The 14918-nt window shown below is 33.3% G+C and overlaps 3 protein-coding genes across 3 annotated transcripts; 1 reads left to right on the top strand and 2 right to left on the bottom strand.

Moving 5' to 3' along the window:
• Positions 1–917: 917 nt before the first annotated feature.
• LOC113515862 (odorant receptor Or1-like) lies at positions 918–6293 on the bottom strand. Its single transcript, XM_052900543.1, has 8 exons — positions 5956–6293; positions 5229–5366; positions 4657–4825; positions 3988–4091; positions 3366–3465; positions 2120–2224; positions 1633–1788; positions 918–1077 (listed from the first exon to the last, which is right to left on the bottom strand). The coding sequence occupies exons 1-8, from the start codon at positions 6291–6293 to the stop codon at positions 1021–1023; spliced, it is 1167 nt and encodes a 388-aa protein (XP_052756503.1). The 3' UTR covers positions 918–1020.
• Positions 6294–8916: 2623 nt separating this feature from the next.
• LOC113519596 (conserved oligomeric Golgi complex subunit 2) lies at positions 8917–12334 on the top strand. Its single transcript, XM_026904712.3, has 6 exons — positions 8917–9121; positions 9211–9438; positions 9557–10403; positions 10960–11165; positions 11522–11967; positions 12044–12334. Exons 1-6 carry the CDS (start codon positions 9044–9046, stop codon positions 12315–12317), a joined length of 2079 nt encoding a protein of 692 aa, XP_026760513.2. The 5' UTR covers positions 8917–9043; the 3' UTR covers positions 12318–12334.
• Positions 12335–12362: 28 nt separating this feature from the next.
• On the bottom strand, positions 12363–14556 carry LOC113519597 (DNA polymerase iota). The gene is made up of 2 exons (XM_026904713.2): positions 14405–14556; positions 12363–14307 (listed from the first exon to the last, which is right to left on the bottom strand). The coding sequence occupies exon 2, from the start codon at positions 14301–14303 to the stop codon at positions 12492–12494; it is 1812 nt and encodes a 603-aa protein (XP_026760514.2). The 5' UTR covers positions 14304–14307; positions 14405–14556; the 3' UTR covers positions 12363–12491.
• Between the last annotated feature and the right edge of the window lie 362 nt (positions 14557–14918).

The following is a 14918-nucleotide window of genomic DNA, read 5'->3' as shown; positions in this document are numbered from 1 at the left end:
AGCGAATACATAAATTTTGAAGACGCTCAAGCTTGTTAATTGCTCTTCTGTAAAGTATTAATTATAACAGGAGCCGGCATAATCAAAAATGGGCAAGAGTAAGGAGTGTGCAAGCGCAATTTTGGTGGTGACAGGAAGGAAATTGCGTAATCTATTCAAGGCGCTAGTAACAGCAAACATTTTTTTGCTAACCTCTGAGTTGTTAATGGGTTTTTTAAGGTAATATTTGCCGTATAGTCCCGACATCGAATGGCTTACTTTTTCTTTCCCCATGGGTGTCGTAAGAAGCGACTAAGGGAACTTAGCAGGATTAGCGGGGGGAGGAGCGTATTGTTATGGGCTTCAAACGACTCCAAACGCCATTTTCCTCATTTATATCCATATATTACATATTTTTTTAAGTCTAATTTAAATTTCTCTTACAAGAATTTAACTAAATAAACTTGAACACTTATGCATATTGCCGTGTGGTCCCGGTATAGAATGGGCTACACCAGTGTTTCCCAACCTTTTTTGTGCCATTTACTTGACGACTCTTATTGCCCAGTTGATATTTTGGTAACGTCAAACGAAATTATACCTAATAAATAATGACAGCATTTTTTTTATTTACTTTTTTTGTTACATTTGGCATCGATAATCTACTCGTAGCATTGCATTTAAATGGCCCTGAGCAAAAAGATTAAAATCGCTTCGAGTCCATTTTTAATTGCCCCCCTTAACTATCACATTGCTCCCCTGTGGGGAGTGGGCCCCACGTTGAGAAACACACACCTTCCTTTCCCGTGCGTATCGTAAGAAGCAACTTAATGGTCAAGGGAGGGGCAGCAACATCCCTTTTTAAATATAGGCAAAGCCTACTGTTTATCTGGGTTCTTTAAATAAAAAGTAAGCACGCTACGTACCATCAATATAATTGTGTTTCATAATAATTGTATTTATTTCGAATTACAAAACAGTAAAATTAAATATCTACTATAACATCTACTTTTGCATCTTCGTCTTTTAGAAATATAGATTCTAGTTCTTGCTGGTTTGGTTCAGAACTGCAAAGTAAGAATAGGACATCCGAAGAATCTGAAATGAGAACAAGTACCTATTTAATTAAACGCTTTTATCTGCGTATTTGGTAAGGTAGGTATTTGTGTAAGGATATTTTATTAATAATAAGTTTATTATGAAGAATTTTTGATTTTACATTTAAAATAAGATTTCCTTAAAATTTTCTATGAAAAAAATACCATAATAAAGATTTCATAACATTTTGGAATTACCATCATTATTGGTAACATTATTGACAATTGATTTAATTGTAAACGATTATTTTTCAAATATTAATTTTCCAAAAATTTCGTATAATAAATTATTTGAATTTGAATAAATAAAATAACATTTGATCACAAAATACTAACCGATCTCTCAACTTTAAACATAAAATCTACTACTTTGTTTACCGCAAAACTACATACTTATTCTGTAAAATTATGCCTACAATTATTTTAGATTTCTTTCATTATATATTGCGCTTGTTAAAACAGTTATTTAAAAAAAATATACATTTTACATCTTACAAGAAAAATATAGGAATGATTAAGAAGATTTGACGTTCATTTATAATAGTTACATACTTACAGCTATAAAAGTTTCCCGTGAAAGTTTAACATAGTGTCCAGCTCGAAATACTATAGGACGACTCATGCGCATCATTGCGAAGCACAAGTCGCGTTTAAATTTCAAATCTTGTTCGTACCATATGCACATGTACATAACTGTGTGAAGATCTTCGCTCTGTAATATATGTAAGATTTAATGTGTATTAAAAATGAGTTTGTTTGTTATTTTACTCTACACTCGTGTGGACCCGACATAAAATTGGCCAACTTTTCCTTTCCCTTGGGTGTCATAAGACGCGACTACAAGAGGGCGAGGAATGGGCGTAACAGCGGTTGCCTATTCGTCTGCCAAGCGTGGCAACTACTGCCAAAACCCCCTTAGGGGGAGGCTTATGTTCAGCAGAGGACAGTTAAAAACTGATATGATGAATTTTTAGATGAAGTGAAAATGAAGTGAGTTGCTTAATATATTACAAAATTTGAAAGAATAGCATAGCTGTACTCACAATGGCAGTCAATTCGTGTCCGCTCCAACAACATATGAATAACTGGCAAGTCATCACGATCAAGTATGAAGCTATTGAGAAAAACTGCGTGCTCTGCCAGTCGATCTGATGGACAATTCACATGTTATTGGTTTAAAAAAAATTGCGCCAATCCAGTTGCAGTATAAAATAAAGATTGAATTCTGAAGCAGCAACTTTAATTGCGACAAAATTAATATAGGAGTGAAGGAGTATAACTTGTCAAATGTAAAAAGATTTATTAAAACGGTCCTTATGAAATTGGGCAAAATGTGACGTAACATATTCATACACGTGAGAATAAAATACAGGCAAATTGAGAGTGAGAGATTGAAGAGGTAGCCAAGGATCAAAAGCGAAGCATTTTTTCTAAAGGGTTTCTGTATGGGGCGAAGGCATTTTTACTTATGCGAGCTACTAGTCCCATCGCTAACAATATGTCCCGTCATGTCGACCTTCTGTTATTCCCTAGAAAATGCTGAATTCCAGGTATATTCATCACAATGCTAACTGACCTGCCTTTTCATTCTCACCTATCATCTCTCACTTGTGCCCTTCCAGCGTATACAAGCTAGTTAGTGCATTTCATTATTATCCATTAAAAAAAACCTTGTTGTTGTAAAAATAATAATAAATAATTTTTATTCAAGTAAACTTACTAAGCATTTTTAATAGTCATTTTTTTTTAAACTACCGCCCAATTCGGAATGTAAATTTAGTTGAGAACTGATAAGGAACACAGGTGTTTTTTTTTTTTTTTTCAAATATAAGTTTTAATGGATGACTATTACAAACTTAGTATTTATAAAAAAAATAAGAAAATAAAATGCTACCAAGCTACAATTCTCAATTTGGATAATAATCTTATCTTACATTATATAGACAGAGCATCGAGCCTCAAAAACGAGTCAATTTTTTATCAGGTAATTGTCAAATTAGCCGACTCGTTTTTTTTTATTAGTATTCTATATATTTACGCATGAAATGAATTCTGACGTAATATTTAATAAATAAAATTAGTGTTTACGTAATAAAAAGATGCAGAATTTATAAGACAAAATAAATATAGAAGTTATAAAGGATTCACTAAAAATTGTATGAAAAAGTTGACCCATTTTTCTTGAAGCATTTCTATGGAGAGCATTTTTATTTATATAATCTAAGAATCGTATATATGCTAAAGCTTCGAAGCTATTAGATCTACAATAGCGCCTATGAGGTAACTCACCACTGTCATACGTAGAGCTGACATACAAAAAATTCCAATTGTACCGGCTAATTGAAAAAATAAATATGTATGGTACGCATTCTCAGTGAGTTGAGCCAGTCTGGAATAATAATAATTACAAGTATACCTTTTCAACTTGGATTCTGATTCGAAATTCGAACAAGATCTGACAATATTTTTTTTATTTGCCTAATAGCTATCTGATTACCAAGATCAGATTAGGTTTTTTAAGAACAAGACCTAAGAAAAACTGTGAAAAATTAAAATGAAGAATTAATAAAGATAGTGTTTATTTATTTTTCATTAGTACGTAAATGTGTATATAGCGGTTTTAATGCTTAAAGCATTCTCTCCCAATTGACCTTAAGGTAGTGTCAGAATACTCGAACGAACGCCCGATACGTTACCACTCTTGAGAACTAAGAAGGTATAATAAATATTATAACTCTGACCATAAAATTCAGGAATGACAACACGTAACAGTATATTTTGTGATGTTCATGGCGCTACTCATGACTATAGACGGCGGTTATCATTTTCCATCAATTAGGACGTTATCTTGTTTGCCATTCTAAGTATTATAAAAAAAATTATGAGTGTCACTATGGTGTGTTGATCTTACGACACAACGGCTTGGTGTTGTAGTACGCATTCAATTAGCTTTTTGTAATTATTTCTTGACAGTTTACTGCGTTCATTCTCTTTGGCGTCATATATTGAAGATACCTATAAAGTAATAAGGATAAATTAGATATGTACTGGCCATAAATAATTACCTCCACAGAAAATACTCGTAAGGAACCAACATGGAAGCAAATTCTATGAACTGTAAAAGAGAATTATTGAAATCGGCCCAGAATTGACACTGTTGTTATATTATAACATAAAAAAATTGGCAAATACCTCACACAAAAACGACGTTCAAATAAATATGAAACTTGTATATAAATCTACACGTATAAATTTATGTGTTCTTTTTTTAAAAAATCATATCTGAGTCACAGAAAGGGAGTTAAGCCTAGACCGATAAATGAGCTAAGAGTGACCATATTATATGATATATGTAGTTTACACTGTGGTACTTCCATACATTTAATCAAACCCTTATTATAGTTTTCTTTTCGTGGTGTGAATATATACACACACACTCTGCCTGGATAGCAAAAAGATATGAGTTCAAATCTGAATAGAGCTACTGGGAGGTAAAAATTTCAGTCTGGATATTTATTATACACAAAACTAGCCTAAAATTAATACTAAAATATGTTCATGGTAATAAAAAAATCCATACACTTATTATCTTGTTTTTCACGATATCCATTTGTGCGCAACCAAAGATGATCATTGAGAATGGAACACTATCCACGCCGAAGTATATGAAAGCACTGATGGAAATTGTTAAGAACTGACTCAAGTAACCCAGTTCGTACTGAGGAGATTTGTCGGGTGTTACTGGCATCCTGGAAATGTGAATCCATATTATACATATTATTTTTTATTCATAATTATCATCAACTCGGCCATTAAATTGTTGACCCATATGGTCCCACGTTGGGCGCCATTTGTTACGGGTTGTCTTGCAAATAAAATTAACATTTACTAATTTAAATAGATATAATACATGAATGGCCTGATAGATTAAATTAAACTACAACTTAAATCTGTATTTGACTAAATTTTGGACGTCAGGAGAGTTTTTATGTCGCTCGCGGAATTCTACCAAAACCAAGCCACAGTTCTTATATTCATTACTGAATATTTTATTACCTTTATTGGGGAATTATTTATTACCTTTATTATGTTTAGCAGTGGATAGTAAACAGCTGATATAATGATGAGAGCCTAATAGAAACTATTTCTTACCACATTTCCAATGGAAAGTTGCGAGTTCCTTTATCATCCAACAATGGTTTTAATGCCCATAGAGCACACGTCGTTTGAGAAGTTAACATGAATGCTAATAGAAATCTTTTTATTCGTGCTGCGTGGTACGAAAGTATCCTTTAAAGGAATTTTAAACAAAGTAATTAGTAAACAGGGATTAGGTAAAAAATAAGTAGGTACTTTATGGGTGAATATTGTACTGAACTAGGTGTTATCTTGCGGAAATCCATATCACTGAGTATTTTATTATAATTATTTTATTTAATTCCGCTATCATTAGTACTCGTATGTGTGTGACTGTTTACACTCAAAAATTTACCATCACTATTAGACAAGAAGTTCTACAGGCTTCCAAATTACCTATCAACCTCCGACTGCCATTTTCTTCACGCATGTTTTGCGACATGTGTTTCACCTCTAAACGAGACACCTTCAGGCTAATTGATAGATCAGTTCTTCAGAGACCTTGCTTTCCCAAAATTGGCTGAACCCATGATACGAGTTAAACTTTTTTAAGGAACCAACCTCCCCTTAGAAAATAATTCTGAATATAATATGTCTGAGATTATCAAATGCAAAAAAAAAATCAATTCGGACTGATAATGCCAAAGATTAGCTTGCTCAACAAACAAACTCTTCCGCTTGAGTAATTTATTAGTATGTATAGTAAATAAGTGATTACTTATTATATTAGATATGTACGTACTTCTCATGTTCGATGGACTGTGGCTTAAAAATATCAGCATTCATTTGTGTTAGTAGCTGCTTGAACAAATCCATGTTCACCAGAAACACTGTTACTTTAAAGCAGAGACACGCCTGTGTGAACGTTATGTAGCAGGCCTGTGAAACTGCTTCCAAATCGCCCCAAACTTGAGCGATGTGTATCGTTTGAAAGATTAGACACAGATATTGCGATGTCATTATGAAAACTCTATAGATTTTATACAAAAACGATTCATCTTTAGTAGGCACCCATAAGCCCAGAGCTTTCATTATAAATTTAGCTCTGTATAGAAAAAGATTCTCTGAATTTAGAGTCATTTTAGCTGAGATTACAGTTCCAATGACAACCTTTAAATGGTTCTTTTAATATAAATATATATATAGGTATGTAAATAGATATATATCAGCGGTCGGCAACCTTTTAACTGACAAAGGGCATTTAGCGGTAAAAGAGGTAGAAGCGGGCCGCACATGTTTTTACTTTTTAATTTTGATTATAGATGTCTATCTATTTATATAAGTACTAGCTTTTACCCGCGACTTCATCCACATGACTGGGATATATTTACAAAATACAATACAATATTAATACACATGCTTATTAAAGGTATTCATAGCATTTACTTTAACATAATATATAACATATCTAATAACTATATTACACATACTAACGTGTGTACTAAATTTCATTGTAATTGATTAAACCGTTAAGGTGCTAGAAGTTAGCAAACAAACAGACAAACTAATATTTATTTTTAAAATATTGGTAAGGATTATAGGTGATGTTAGAAATGATAAATGATGACCATCGAACGCGGAACGATCGATTCGCCAGGCTGCCAATGATGGATGAGCTACTCATGAATGCTCGCCCAAATTGTGCCCACATCACGTAAATATTTGTTTTGTTAAGTAATATATAAGATAATTTACAAAATAGTCACGACCCGCAAGGAGGAGGCCGCAAGCGACACGCGGGCCGTGTTTTTTTTAATGGGTGAAAATGGCACGGTAACCCCGTCTACGCTATCGGTATACACTGGCGGGGCACCAATGAGAGATGATAGGTGGATAATGAAAAAGCAGGTCAGTTAGCCCGTCATGATGAAATCTGGAATTCAGCACGATGGTTTCCAGGGGAACCGCGTGGAGGTCGACCCGACGGGGTATATTGCTAGCAATGGGACAAGTGGCGACTAGCCGCGCGTTGCTGACCGCTGGTCTAAATGAATATGTCGAATGCTTTAATAGGAGTTATTTATTTCATTATATCTAATTTGGTCAAAGTAACGGGGTTTATTGTCCCATGTATTATCAACATGGTTTGATAATTGGTAGGTATGATTTAGAACAATTTCACTAGTTAAGTGCCGAGTATTACATATATAGGTTGATGGTAATTATAATACGACGACCATTTATTGTAATTTATTTATTCATCAGAGGGAGACTTTGTACAAAAGTCGATTGCTTGGGTACCTCTGTCCCATTCGTGTTTCTACCGTGAAGCAGTTGTGTTGGCATAGCTGTGCTTCGGTTTGAAGGGTGGGATGTGGCGTGAATTTATTGGGTACAGAGGAATAACACCTGAGTCCTCAGGAATGGCAACGCATGGGGGGTATCATGGGCGAAACAGTATACTCTGTTATGTTCATGGTATTGCTCATGTCTATAGGCGACGGTTACCACTATCCATCAGGTGGGCCGTCAGCTTGTTTGCCATTCTAAGTTGTATAAAAAAAAATCTAAATTAATTAAATTCAATGTGGATGGGATTATTGTTAAACACCCTGTAATTGTTATTGTTACATCAACTTTTCGCTATTATTTACTTGTATTTACAAAATTTCCCAACAGCCTATCATTAACATAATTGTACAGCGTTTATACAAAATAGTTTAGTGATAAATCCATTTTTGAAATACGTAGTTATTCTATCTGTTTAATAGATAGCTATTTACATATGAGTAAAGTATACATTTAAATTAAAAAAGTAAGTTTAATTAATAGGCAATAGAAATGGAGAAAATAATGAACTCCTCCTACTATTAATCCCGCCGTCTGTGTTATTTCTAATCCTTATCATCGTACGTACTAGAGAACCGCGTTCTGATGGTATATTGTTAACAAAGAGGGAAGTTGAACCCTATTATTAACAATCGTTTTGCCTCCAGTAGCACTAGTAATAGCACGTGTGAAGGATGATAGGTAAGGATGCATTATGGTCACTAGACTAATCGTGAAAAATTCACAAGAAATTAATCACGGTGTCCAGGTTTACGTGGTGGGTACTGCGTAGATGTCGAACTGATAGGATACATTGCTAGCAATGAGCTCACTAGACCTCATTACTCTTTCTATCTATTCCAAATTGTATGAAAAATATGATATTCGTATCATATTTAATTTTGTAGTAATAGCAGTTACAGTTATTAGTCATTATAAAAATTTGTAAGAAGTTTTAATTAATATTGGCATTTTGTCCTTTTAACTTCGTGTCACACTTATTTTTATATTTATGCCATCTAGTGTACAAGGGTACTCTAAAAATAATATTTTTGTCACCGTCAGATGGAGCTGTAGTTTTTATCAAGTGCCTAAAAATAATTAGCTTACATTATATTATCTAGGTATCCTAGTACTTAAATGTACTTTTTTGCGAAAAAAAATATTTGGTATATACATTTTATTGGGTACTTCTTTAATGTGCAGTCTTTATGTTGAAGACTGTTGGAGCATGGTATTGACAGATTACTAAAATCATAGAAAAAAATTTAAAAAATAATTTACAGGTTCCATATACATTTTATATAAGTATAGTATATACATACAATCAAATAAAGTAAAAACTGTGTCGGTAAAGTATGCATATTATATGTAGAACTTTAGGAATGCACAAATATACGTATCCAAATAAACAATCTGACGTGTCATAATATGTCAAATTAATGTCAGTGTTGAATCAAAATGATTCTCGATAAGAGGGATTTAAATAGATAATTATTAAATTTTATGGGATTCCTCTAAATAATGGTGCCTTCATGATACAGTGCTATTAAATCATCAACATGGAGAGTGATACCATGGAGTTTACGTTACCACCAGCCCCAAGGGGCCTATGTTTCGATCGAAATGATTTTGTCAAGGTATTTCTCTCAATTTTTCCTTTTTAAACACGATAAATTATAGTTTTCTAATGAAATATATATTCTATACGAACTTATAATACTTCCAGACAAACTTTTCTATCGATAACTTCTTAGCGGAACATCAAAATGTGGCCTCATTAGAGATCATGAGAGATGATCTGGGAATGTACTTGAAAGTGTTAAGATTGGCCATGATTGAACTTATTAACAAGGACTATGCGAATTTCGTAAATTTATGTGCCACTCTCATTGGTTTTGACAAGACAATAGTCAAAATCCAAGTGCCATTGGCTCAATTGAATGAAGAAGTATTGGTAAGTAACATTTTAGTGTACATAATTCCTTAGTGGTAGCTAAGGACGTAGTAATTTTAGTCAATATTTTCATCTAGAAGCTACAGATTTGTGTAAAGTAAAAAAATATATTTTACAGAGTGTGAAGAAGTGTTTAGATGATGCTATGAAAGAGTTGTCAATGTGGCTAAGCCAGAGGCATGGACTCCAGAAAAAGAAACAACTCCTTAAATATTATAGTCAGACCATAAACTGCTTAGCTACCTTAGACAATATACTTTACAATATATCAGACAAAAAGAAGGATGAACAGATTGTTCTAGCTGACCGGGCAGCAATGCAGTACAATCTACTGAAATATTCAATTGCTAAATGCGATAGTTTAATAAAACCTGAACAGAAAATGCGATACAATGAAGTAGGTGAAAAGCTTATACAAACTCTTAATGAGTTGCTGTTTCAATTTTGGAATGATCGCAATGAAGAGAACCTACTGAAGACTTTAATAACACTTGCCTCTTTAGATCATATTTCAGAAACAGAAATACTTATTAGAAAGCAGGCTGTCTCACCACTGTTACAGAATATTGTAAATGAGTCAACACTTCAAAGAAGTAAGGATGGTCTTCAAGGGATTTATGAAAGAATCTTAATGTTGTTGGACACAGAATTAAAACTACTTCTCACAATAACCGAACATTCCAAGTTAACATTTCAACTGAAGAAATATAGGTTTTTAGTTAACTGTTTTTGGTGCGAAGTAGAGAGTAGACTTGAGGTAAACTTGTCATCTATTTTTGCTCCTGGCAATCCTCAGATATTTTACACAAGGTATAGTGAGAGTATGCAGTTTGTAAAGAAATTAGAGAAATACTGTTCAGATGTGGAGACTGTTAATTTATTACATGAAACACCAGAGTATCGAAGTTTTCAAAGGAGGTGGAATTTGCCTGTATATTTTCAAATAAGGTTTCAAGAAATTGCAGGTAGATAAAGTATATTTTATTAATGTTATTAATAGAAAAATGTGTATAAATGAATTTGCTATTCAAATAAGTAAGTTATAAATGATAAATGCTAAACAACTGTAATTCCTAAAATTTAGTTTTATATAGTGGATTTTAAATGAGGATAAACTAGAATTAAAATTAGAGTATATTGTGCTAGTGTCTGGATTTATAGATCCCAAAGTTATATATATAGGAATAATATAATTTATATATTAATTTGGAGTGATAAACAAGATCAAAACAGATTACAAACAGTGATACAGTCCCAGCACTAAAAAAAATAATTTATATAATTTTTTGTAGTAGGCAACATTGAATTTTTAATATTGGATTCCTAGAAAATTATACTATAATATATACTACTATAGATAAGCAATCAACTTGTACATATACAGTAAACTTGTAGTGTATTATGTACATTATTTACCTACTGTATGTTATTGAAAGGTGACTCATTATGAGTATAATGGCATTCTATTTTACAGTTTCTTGGAAAGTTAGATACAAATATTTATCCATATGGTTATTTCAGGAAGCTATGAATCTGTATTACAGAACAACCCTACAATACAGAACAATGACGGTTTCATTTTAAAAGAAACTTATGCATGCTGGAAGGCAATGCAAAGTTGCTGGAGCAATGGCATATACATTGATACTCTTGGCCATAAGTTTTGGAAACTCACTTTACAAATACTATCAAGATATGCTCATTGGACAGCAAGCTATTGTACACAGGTACACAAAAATTAATACAAAACCATTGCAGTGTCTGCTAAATGTAGAGTTCAATAACGATTTCTGAATATTCTATAATACAATTAAACAATTATGTAGGCTTTTATACTTAATTTTTTTTAATGAACATTAAACCCAGGACATACTAGACATCCAAGGGGTATGAAGTATTGTGATGATCACACTATAATTTCTACCTATGGTATGGTATATGACACTAATATGCCAGGTGGACCATTGATGATTTGCCTGTAGTTACTCTCAGTGCTACATATATTATTTTCTTTTCAAGAAGGGCTCATCAGCCTTGTTATTGACCACCAACACTGGTATTATACCAATATTCTTTCTTTCAGAAAACATCATCCCAAAAAATAGAACCAACAACAGTAAATAGGACTTTAATTGACAACAGCATTAATATTTATGTGGACATACAGACATTGTTGCAAAGGTTACCTACATTTTTACAATTTGTTGAAATGAAAATACCAAGCAAAGGTAGTGGACTTCTTAAACTCAGTCTTACGTCATCCGAAAATGTATTGAGAACCATGAAAGAGAAAATCAGGCAATTTATAGTGAATGAGATGTTTGTTTATTTTAATGTACAGTTAAAACAAGTAAGTGACATACCAAGACTGTACAGAAAGACAAATCGCAGTATACCTATTAAACCCTGCACTTATATAGAAGTAGTATCTAAAGCAATACATGAGTTCAATGACGACGCATCAAAGAGATTGGATAATGCATTCTTAATTGAACTGTATGAATCATTATTTAATGTTATGACTATTTCGTAAGTATAATTAAGGTGTATCTTCTAATAAAATATAAAATGTAATTATTAAAAATTAATACATAAATATTTTTAGATATTATAAATATGTAGAAGATGTTCTAACATCAGTACAGAAAACTGAAGAATCACTTAGAAGACTTAAGCAAATACGAGAAAAGACAACACAACACAGTAATGAAAGCGCAAGTGTAACGGATGGTGACAAAATACGGCTGCAGTTGAATGTTGATGTTGTATCATATGGGAAGGTGGCCGAGGCCCTGCACGTCAATGTACATAATGAGCACAAATTCACAGAATTATACTCCATGGTCACAGAAGCTGTAAAAAATATAGATATTAAATGATATGCCCAGTTGTATAAGCATTTGTTTCTTTTTTTATCAAAGTAGGTGAAATTCAAACTGCCATTTTAACATAAACATGTATTTGATCAGCTGAATAAAAATTGTATGATTTGAAAAAATAGAAACCATTCACTTATCACTTAAAATAATTAACAAGATAAATTCTTACTAATACTATTTGTGTGGAACAAAATATTTAAGAAGTGTATTGGGCTTTGCTTTGTTCATGGTTCTTGGACTACTTCTTGTCATTCCTGAACTGGTAGGATTCTTCCACATTACTTTCAATTCTTGTTGCATCTCATCGGGGAGAGCATTGAACACTTCCTTGTCAACGTAACTGGGACAATCATCACAGTTACCACCTTCAGCAATATCCTTCATTGTATCTGATGCATCAGAAAGGTTATCTTTAGCAGGACTGGCTCGAGGAGTCAGGGAACGGTCTCTAGAATTCAGCCTGAGTTCTGAAACTTTCTCCAACTCTTTGGAGTTTAATCTCAGTTCACCAACTTTCAATTTACTCGGAGATGCAACTTCTTCCTTTGAGAGGCACCGTCTTTTGGCTATCCATGTAACTTTCTTGGGCTTTTTAGGTGATGGTTCCACTTCAGCATCAGATAAATCTGTGGTAGTGCTACTACTGGGTGATGCTGCTGAATAATCCATCGAAGAGGCTGATGTATCACAGTCATTTTGCAAATTGAGAACAGATTGCACAGAAATATCATTCATCAAATAGTTCACTATCGAACTCCTACCAGTCATGCGCTCCTGGAACTTGGTGAATGCTAGCCCTACCAATGTCAAATGGAATGGTTTTGATAAGTCAATAAGCTTATTGAATAATCTCATTATAATAGTCATTAGCTTTTGTTGCCCAACATTAGTTACTGTCAGAGAGCCATTTGTAATTATAAAAATTGATGGTGATATCTGGCACTGCCTTGACTCTCGGTGACTACTCAGCCTTTTTGCATCTTTCTTACGTAAAGTAACCCTTAATGAAACTGGAATGCGTCCATCTTCCCTTACCAAAATGAGTAACCTTTGCAATAATGCACAGAATTTGTCTTCCACTTCACTCTTAACACTCACAGTTTTAAAGCTATCCTCTAGACCTATGCTTTGAGGCTTGCCTGTCTGTTTCACTGGAGTATTGTCCTCCCCTAAACTTAAGTTTTTCAGTCTAACTGCCATATCACTGCTGAAATGTTTCTTCAAAATATCTAAGGGCACCTGCTGCAAGTCAGTCACGGAAATAATTTTATGAGATATGAGAGTTTCAGTAGTTTTTAAACCAATACTTGGAATGAATCTGACACTCTGCAGAGTCGACATGAACTCTGTAGCATGTTCTGGGCATATAGTAGTCTGATTATTAGGCTTGTGTAGTGGACAGACCAATTTGGCCAGTAACTTATTATGTGCAATCCCAGCACATGTTGTAAACCCTAACTCATCATATATTTTCTGTCGAATTTCGTTCGCTAGTTGTGATGCTACCTTCAGTCTAGTGTGACATCCACACAGGCATTCTATGCCAGATTCATTGTAAATGTGACCGCTGTGAGTGACACTTTCAATGTGAACACATTTTAATTTCTCCTCTACTAGTTTTGTGACATCAATGAAGTTTTCATCCATACCTAATTTCTCAACTGGACACTTCCACGTTTGTAGCAACTCGAAAATTTTATTTGACGCCGCTCTGTAGTCGTGGAGATCCTCACCATTCACCAGTTTTAGGTTGGGACATGTTTTTAACGCATCTGAGACCAACATACACTTTTGCACACCGTAATTTCGAGCCTCATAATTACTGGTCACAATAATGTTTTTCTGTTGAATTCCAAGTGGCACTGTACGTAGTTCAGGGTTGCGAAGCATCTCCACTTGAGCGTAAAAGCAATCTATGTCGATGTGTATAATGCTTCTGGGGTGTTCATTATCGCCATAGTTACAAGTGGAGCTACTTGATTCCATGTTCCTGCGGAAATTTACATAGTTTATACACATTTTACATTGATAAAACTAAATTTTACCTGTTGCGAGGTAGAGTATCGCAGAAAGCAATAATAACTTACCTAATGTCCAAGAACTTATCATTGAAAGATTAAATATATTTTGTAGCATTTAAATACGTTTAATAATTTAGAAATTGCAGTTTTTATTTCATAAATCCCAAAATATTGATATTCTACAATTGGACAATCACGACACATCAACAGAGTCAAAGTTGCCAGTGACAAAAATTAACGTTTGTCATATTCATTAATCATTCACGTATACAATTCATTATATTATTTTTGGATCGTACATGATCAAAATTTTAGTTATGCACGCATTATTTGAAAAAAAGTGGAATAGGACAGCGATGGACGTAATATCACAATTAGAAATTAATTCATGTTTACATCATCATAAAATAATGACTTAAACTTATTAGAAACTTAATTCATATTGGTTCTTAAACTTAAGAATTATTTCAATTTAAAATTTGAATTAAGTTTTGAAAAATGGCGTTCCAGAATCAGTTCCATTATTTAGCATGGTTTGCTTTCTAATCGTTAATTGAATTAATGTACTTTTCTTGAACAA

The sequence above is a fragment of the Galleria mellonella genome, unplaced genomic scaffold, assembly GCF_026898425.1.
Source record: "Galleria mellonella isolate WM207_F2 unplaced genomic scaffold, CSIRO_AGI_GalMel_v1 utg65, whole genome shotgun sequence".
NCBI classification, from domain to species: Eukaryota; Metazoa; Arthropoda; class Insecta; order Lepidoptera; family Pyralidae; genus Galleria; species Galleria mellonella.
The sequence above is the reverse complement of the archived record's forward strand: the minus strand, read 5'-3'. Positions and strand labels throughout refer to the sequence as shown.

Coding starts and splice junctions, on each gene's coding strand:
- LOC113515862 (XM_052900543.1), bottom strand. CDS start 6,293: ATGACTCTAAATTCAGAGAATCTTTTTCTATACAGAGCTAAATTTATA. Junction 3,466..3,987: donor CAACACCAAGCCGTTGTGTC/GTAAGATCAACA, acceptor TTATTATTCCAG/ACTGGCTCAACTCACTGAGA. Junction 1,078..1,632: donor CACGGGAAACTTTTATAGCT/GTAAGTATGTAA, acceptor TTCTCATTTCAG/ATTCTTCGGATGTCCTATTC.
- LOC113519596 (XM_026904712.3), top strand. CDS start 9,044: ATGGAGAGTGATACCATGGAGTTTACGTTACCACCAGCCCCAAGGGGC. Junction 11,166..11,521: donor CAGCAAGCTATTGTACACAG/GTACACAAAAAT, acceptor TCTTTCTTTCAG/AAAACATCATCCCAAAAAAT. Junction 11,968..12,043: donor TTTAATGTTATGACTATTTC/GTAAGTATAATT, acceptor AAATATTTTTAG/ATATTATAAATATGTAGAAG.
- LOC113519597 (XM_026904713.2), bottom strand. CDS start 14,303: ATGGAATCAAGTAGCTCCACTTGTAACTATGGCGATAATGAACACCCC.